General features: G+C 35.0%; 1 protein-coding gene across 1 annotated transcript; it reads left to right on the forward strand.

Moving 5' to 3' along the window:
• The first annotated feature begins 1,121 nt into the window (after positions 1-1,121).
• On the forward strand, positions 1,122-2,164 carry LOC123658868 (COMM domain-containing protein 10-like). Its single transcript, XM_045594158.1, has 2 exons — positions 1,122-1,421; positions 1,541-2,164. Exons 1-2 carry the CDS (start codon positions 1,390-1,392, stop codon positions 2,091-2,093), a joined length of 585 nt encoding a protein of 194 aa, XP_045450114.1. The 5' UTR covers positions 1,122-1,389; the 3' UTR covers positions 2,094-2,164.
• Positions 2,165-7,880: the final 5,716 nt, after the last annotated feature.

A 7,880-nucleotide genomic window follows, 5' to 3' on the forward strand; every position in this document is an offset into this window, starting at 1 on the left:
GGTTGGAATTCGTCGAGTCTTCTGGCGAGACGATTCGTAACAACCCTCGAAAAAAGTTTATAGACGTGACTCAGAAGTGAGATCGGTCTGTAATTCTTCAACAGAGACTTATCGCCTCTCTTAAAGAACAACATCACCACACTCCTGGACCACGCCTCCGGCGTGGTACCTCTGTGGATGACGGTGTTAAAGAGTCTTGCCAAGACTTTTAGGACAGGTCGCCCAGAAGCCTTAAGGAACTCAGTGGTAGCTCCGTTATCCCCCGGGGCCCTCCCGTTTTTAAGCTGCCCGAGCGCTGCACTAATCTCATCCTCTTCGAAGTCCGGGATACACTCCGAATAATGGTGCAACAATGGTGCCCGTGGATCTTCGGTGTCCCAAGTCGCAGGCTTGTGTGCGCTTGATGAGTACAGCTGTCCATAAAAATTCGTCGTGAATGTTATATGTAATTTGATTCGTCAAAAATGCAACGATAAATTCCCAGGAATTCATGTTGAATTAAGTTTTACTCCAATTCATGTGAAATATTTGCTCACAACCCCCACAGCTGCATGATTTTAGTATATCATGCCTTCACAATGCGAGCACACAGCTGACACCTGACAGCGCGCAAATTTGCGTTCCACTTATAAAATTCACCCACAACACCCGATGCGTTTTTTACGTTAGTACATAGGGGACATCCATTAATTACGTGAGCTCAGAATGGGGGAGGGGGTGTCCAATAAGGCAATGAAATGTCACCAAATCTCGTTTAAACCAAAAAAGTACACGAGTCTCCATGGATTCTGTAAAAATTTTTAAAAAGTGTTGTTTTTAACTGTTTTAGCTTAAAATTTTATTTAATTCAAATTAAGTACAGTATACCTGAACGGCTTATTATTTTCCCGAATAATAAAAATAAATTTAGTTTAAAATATTTTTAGCCTCAATTTCACGTAAGAGGAGGGGGGGTCCCAGTTAATCTCACTAAATCTCAGCTAAGGGGAGGGGAGGTCCAAACTGATCGAAAAATAGCTCACACCGTAATTAATGGATGCCCTCTTAGTGGGTTATTGGATTTCAGCGGTCGTGGTCGGTAGCGTTGTGGCTCTTAGGTGGAATGCGCCCAAAGTCTGATTTAACAAATTATAAAAACGACAAGTGTCCTTCGGAAATTGACAATTGATAGTCTATCAAAATCAGAATTTCTGCTACGTTTGCAAACAACTTTATATAGTTAACAAGTAGTTAACATTTACTTACATAGCTTAAAACTAAAGTTAATAATAAATATTTAACAAAATCAATTGGATTTCCAAAAATTCCATGATATTTAATTATTTATTTTTATTTAGTTTTGTGCTTACATTATTATGCCACTAAATATATAGACTTGCTACTAACGTCATGGAATGTATTTGGCTTAAAACCTCCCCAAGGTATTTTTGGCGTTTTGTATAATATTCCTTATAACACGCTTTTTGATTTTTCCACCAAAAAAAAAACTCATTATTTACCCTTGTTTATCTTGTAAGTAAAATGTATTTCTATGTTACAGTTTAAAAAAAGGAATTGATTTGATTAATCAGCTAGAGGAGACAAAGTTTGAACAGTTTCTTAGAAGAATTGTAGTCAAGTTAAAGAATCAAGACACAGAAATTTTTACAGAAGAAGAAAGAAGAAAACTTGAGAAGATTTTTAAAGTTAATGAAGAACAATTACTTTTATCTATTAAAACTTTAATCTACATATTTAAAAGAATGCTTAAATTCATATTTATGCCAGCAAATTTGAAAAGTGATTTACTGAATATAGGTTTTAATGAAGAAAAAGTAAATTCTTTTATCAAAGTTTGGTCCTATGAAATCAAACTAACACTGAATGATTTGGCATCTACATCAAGTAATAAGTATGAAGATAACCCAAATCTTCAGTGGAAGCTTAATACTGAATTAAGTTCAGATTATCATAAGAAAAGTAAAATACCAAAAGCTTATATATCTTTTCTTGGTAAACAAAGGATAACGGAGATCGAACTAACTCACCAGGAACTAAACTCATTTTTTTTACAAATTGAGTCTATTCAAAATGAATTAGATAATGTTATGTAATCTTGTTATTTATAAAATAAGGTAAGTGCCTTCTCTGTTGAATGTTAATAAAATATTATTTTTACAATAAATTTTTTATTATTATAGGATTTTGTATCAAGTTAAAAATGACATAAGCAAAATGACAGTATAAAATTACTACTTTTGAATATTAATGGTTTTTTTATTAAGTTAGGGGAGGGCAGAAAGAAACTGGTGCTAATTGTCGATAACCTCCACTTGGTGCTTCCTGGGCAACGGAGTCGGCTATACTACGGCTATACTAGTGTGTCAAGTTATTGCTGGCTGGGGAGGATGTGAAAGCGAACAAGCCTCTGGGCGGCCATACATGCAAATTTTAACGTAAAATAATTAAACTTTTTGACGCCTTTGAATTCTTACGAAATAAGAAACCATGGTCCGGGAGCCAGGTACAAATTTGTTCGTTTTCTCCCATGTGAAATTTTGTAAAATACTTGAGTTTATGGGGTATTATGAATATTCGCGACCGTCAGCTACGACCCCGAGGGTGGGGATGGCAGTGGCAGCCTCCCAGGCATGGAGAAAAAGAAAGTTTTCTTAGTCATTTCCCGCAACTTTAAAATTTGTCGGATTGTAGTTTAAAAATTAAACTATATATTTTAGTTACAATTTAGCGTTTTAACAATATATATTATTCACAATTTTTCATTTATTCAAAAACCAAATTATGTTTTTCTCGCTTGCCCTTGTCAAAATTCTCAATCATGCACTCTGAGCTCTTTCTAGAGCGTTCTTTAAATCCTAAATTAATTCCAATTTTAAAATTGCGAGTCAAATAAATAATGTCAAATACGCCGTATACCATGGCGTATACTATGGGTATCGTGCGGATATGCTTGTTTATTAAATATATATAAAATAATATTTTATAAATTAAATAATAAAACATTTTTTGAATATCATATCAAAAATTGACCGCTCCAGCGGGTTCGAACCCGCGTCTCCGACTGACCGTGTCGGCGCTCTAGGCAATTAAGTTATGGAACGATGTACCCACTAGATCGAAATTTTTGATATGATGAATTTTATTTTCGGTTTAAGCGAAACCGTGGCGCCGTCTATAGTGAGTTCTTTACAGAAACCCGTAACTATTCAAAGTTTCATATTACAATGAAAATCTTGGACAGGAGACGACACCATGCTATTTTTAATATGTACGATTTTATTTTTGTGTTACCCGAAATAAACCGAAAACCGAAAATAAAAATCATCATATCAAAAATTTCGATCTAGCGGGCACATCGTTCCATAGCTCTTAATTGGCTAGAGCGCCGACACGGTCAGTCGGAGACGCGGGTTCGAACCCCGCTGGAGCGGTCAATTTTAGAATTCCTAATGTGTGGGTAACACAAAAATAAAATCGTACATATTAAAAATAGCACGGCGTCGTCTCCTGATTGCATTTATTTGCGAGCTGATATTCCGTACAAAATTGTTTATTCCTCCGCAAGCCAATATTCGAAATCAGCAGAATTCCTTTTCCTTGAAATCAACTTTGGGTTTTCCAAAACACTTTAAGGCGTCCTTTACAGTCCTTCTATCCATATAGATTATTTCTCCACTTTAGAAAACATCCTTTTTAATTTTGTCCCTCCCTATCTATCAAAATTTTTTACGCGATTTTAATACGTGTTTAATTAAAAACGATGCTCGTTCGTGTAAACTTCTTTCTATTCTCTCTTCAATAAACTTACATTGTCTTCCACTGTCTGCTACACATCACTTTCCAAATACCACTCCTTGTTTCCGCTCATGGCCAATTAACCTCTTGTTTTTCCTACCATGATCTTATTTTTATATCTTTTAAAATCCGTCGCTCTAATCGTAAAATCTTGTATTCATATCGCCGAGGCTTCAGTCATATCGATGTTGAAAAATTGAAATTAGACATTTCCAAAATTGATTGTGCACCATTTTATAACGAGGTAAGTATTGACGCTAAGGTTGCTTGGTTTAACTCTACAATAACTGATTTATTTAATCAACATGCTCCTTTAAAAAGAGTAAAACGGAAACAATTTTCGATTCGATTTCGATTCCTTAAATCTTTTGGTATTCGAAAATCTCCGTCTTGTGACAATTCTGTAGATATCAACGCTTTAAACTCTTACTTTTCAACTTCACCAATTTTTTTGGATGACCAAAAAAAATCAAAAAATATATCGTACTTATCCAAATCTTTATTACCAAATTGTTCTTCTTTTGCTTTGCAACCGATTACCGAACACAAAGTTAAAAAACATCTTTTATTTATAAATTCTACTGCTGCTGGTCAAGATGGAATATGTTCCAGAATGATAAGCATCATTCTTCCAGAATTTCTTCCCATACTAACTCATTTATTTAATTACTCTATCTCTAGTTGTGTTTATCCGTCAGCGTGGAAAAAAGCCCACGTTGTCCCTTTATCAAAAATTAACCAACCTACTTAACTAACTCATTTTCGTCCTATCTCCATACTTCCTTTCCTTTCTAAAGTGCTGGAGCATATTGTGCATGAGTAATTGTCTCGATACTTGCTAACTAACTGTCTTCTGGACCCTTGGCAGTCTGGATTCCGATCGGGACATAGCACTGTTACTGCGCTTGTGAAAGTTTCGGAGGATATCAGATTTGCTATGGAGAATCAGAATCTTACGGTTGTTGTTTTGCTGGATTTCAGCAATGCATTCAATTCTGTGGATTTTGACATCTTATTAAGTATTTTAAGATCTTTATCTTCCTCTGCGTGTAGCTGGTTCGATTCTTATCTCCGGGGTCGTTCACAGTGTGTTTGCTTGAGTGAATTTTATTCAAATTGGTGCACACTTAGGACGGGTGTTCCTCAAGGTGGAGTTTTGTCTCCCTTACTATTATCTATTTTCATAAATACAATTACAACGGTAATCTCTTCCAATTTTCATCTCTATGCTGATGATCTACAATTGTATCGACAATTTAGTGTTGCGGATGTTACGGCTGCTATTGCTCATATTAATGAAGACCTTAATTGTATTAGCTACTGGGCTGAGTGTTTTGGTCTTGTCGTCAACCCCGAAAAATCACAGGCGCTGATTGTTTGTAGCCGTTATATGCACTATTGCCTATCTACTTACAATATTCCTACCGTGACGTATAATGGCGTACCTATTAATTATGTCGACACGGCAAAAAATTTAGGTCTTCATTTTAGCCGCGACTTGTCTTGGTCCAAACATATCAGTGAAATCTGTAAAAAAATACATTATTCATTTCATTCACCAAAAAATCTCCAATACTTTCTTCCCATTAAAACTAAAACTATTCTTGTTCAATCACTTTTACTTCCTCTCCTTGATTATGCTGATGCTTGTTATCTAGATGCTACTGAAGAACAACTCAATAAACTAGAGAGACTACAGAACTCATGCATTCGTTTTATTTTTGGACTTCGTAAGTTTGACCACGTCTCTAAGTTTCGAACTGAGCTCAAATGGCTTCCCATTAGGCTTCGCAGGAATTCTCATATTCTTTGTCTCCTTTATAACATTTTATTTAATCCCTTGTCACCTAATTACCTTCGCGAGCGTTTTGTATTTTTACATCCTACTGGTTCCTCGTGCCGATCCAACGTACAACTACTGTTGCGTATTCCTTCACACTCTTCTAGTTTCTATACTAATTCATATACCGTCCACGCAGCTAGGCTGTGGAATTCATTGCCGTCATTAATTCGCACTTGCACGTCTATATATACTTTTAAAAAGAAATTAAAAGAGCATTATCTTTCCTTATCATAACTTTAACTATGTGGGTATAATATATTTATATTTAAATATTATTATTTTGTGTGTCAGCTATATTGTATATATATTTTTTGTATGAGTATATATGTATATGTTCTGTGTGAGTATATGTTTGCGCGTGTGCATGTCCGTATATGTGTGTGTATGTGTGTGTGTGTGTGTGTGCGCGCGCGCGCGTATATGTGTATATATATATATATCAATGATTTAATATTTTCGTTTGTACGTCTACCTACTTTAATTTCTGTCTGTAACCGTTCCTTTTTGGGTGTGCTGGAAGAAATCTCTTACAGGGATAAGCACACCCATTATACGTGAGTCTCCATGACAAAATATGGTGTATAATCCTATACGTATAAAAATTGTTAAATAAAATAAATAAATAAATAAAAGTTAATATATGTGTAATACAAATAAATATAATATACATAAACGAATAATAAATGCCAGGTAGCCTACAGTAGTTTACGTAATATTGTGAAGAAATAGTTGTGTTTGCTCGCAAACGAAAAAAAAAACCGACTTCAATTACATCGACGAGTAATACAAAGTAAATCGACGAAAAAATACTCAAGTAACTGCGCGTTATCAAAGATTACTCAAAAAGTAGTTATCAGATCTCAATGAAATTTATATGTGACCACATGACAAACATCAGCTTTCGATTAAATTAAAAATTATTAAAATCGGTACACCCAGTAAAAAGTTATTACGGATTTTCAAGAAGTTCCCTCGATTTATCTGGGATCCCATTATCAGATCCTGGTTTCCTTATCATGGTACTAAACTAAGGATATCTTCTTTCCAACGAAAAAAGAATTATCAAAATCGGTACACCCAGTAAAAAGTTATTGCGGATTTTCAAGAATTTCCATCAATTTCTCTGGGATCCCATCATTAGATCCTGGTTTCCTTATCATGATACGAAACTAGGGATATCTCCTTTCCAACAAAAAAAGAATTATCAAAATCGGTACATCCAGTAGAAAGTTATGCGGTATAATACAACGTAGGTCGACGAAAAAAGCGTCAAGTAAAAACGCATTATTAGATATAGCTCGAAAAGTAGTTGTTAGATCTCAAATAAATTTAAATGGGACCAATTGGCACACCACCTTTCGATTAAAAGAAAATTTGTCAAAATCGCTCCACCCAGTCAAAAGTTCTGATGTAACATACATAAAAAAAAAATACAGTCGAATTGAGAACCTCCTCCTTTTTTGGAAGTCGGTTAAAAATAAAGTCAGCTGACTAAAAATTTACCTGGTGATAGTTTATATGTTGGCTGTATCTCGGTGAAAGAGTTCGTCAGCTGGCACACTCTTAAAAACTTATTGTTACATTGCTCAAGGTTTCATAATATAAATCCCTGATTCATTTTACGAAGTTTCGATTAAGAGGAAATTGGTCATAAAAATCTGTTCCTGGCTTCCGGACCACCACCATTACCCCTCTTGAAAAATAGCACAACCTTACTCCTAGAACACTGCTCTGACATTGTGGGTACCATGTCAGACCAGTGGTCCTCGAGTAAAGTTAAACGACGGTCATACCGCAACCACTTAAAGCACTCTATTGAATTCTTTTATCAAACAGCACTCAATAGCTAGTTAAGCGTATCAATCGTAATCGTAATTTCAAAAAATTTCGTCCCGACCGAGAGATGAGAACAAATGGTTTGGTCATCGCTATTTTAATCTTTTAAGGATTGCTGCTGAACAAGTGTCTCTAATATCCTGAAAATTACTGCTTTACTGTTTTTTTTTTTTTAATAGTAGATATGCTATGTGTATCCATAACGTTATTCTTTAATGATATCTATTAACATCACCATATCTATTAAATTTATAGTGGTAATTGCTACTACAATTATCTTAATGTTTATTCATAAGCCACCATTTAAGTGTGTGCCACTAATTAGTTGTGTGTTAATATAGAAAAAAAACCTCATCAATAAGTAAGGACAGCAAAACTTTTGCCCGGCTCCAGGCCCACGCTAATC

This window comes from Melitaea cinxia, chromosome 13 (genome assembly GCF_905220565.1).
Source record: "Melitaea cinxia chromosome 13, ilMelCinx1.1, whole genome shotgun sequence".
Taxonomy (NCBI): Eukaryota; Metazoa; Arthropoda; class Insecta; order Lepidoptera; family Nymphalidae; genus Melitaea; species Melitaea cinxia.

Bases quoted from the DNA above. Each gene is read 5' to 3' on its own strand.
- LOC123658868 (XM_045594158.1), top strand. From the start codon at position 1,390: ATGGAATGTATTTGGCTTAAAACCTCCCCAAG. The intron at 1,422-1,540 runs GTATTTTTGGCG...TCTATGTTACAG, and splicing joins TGGCTTAAAACCTCCCCAAG to TTTAAAAAAAGGAATTGATT.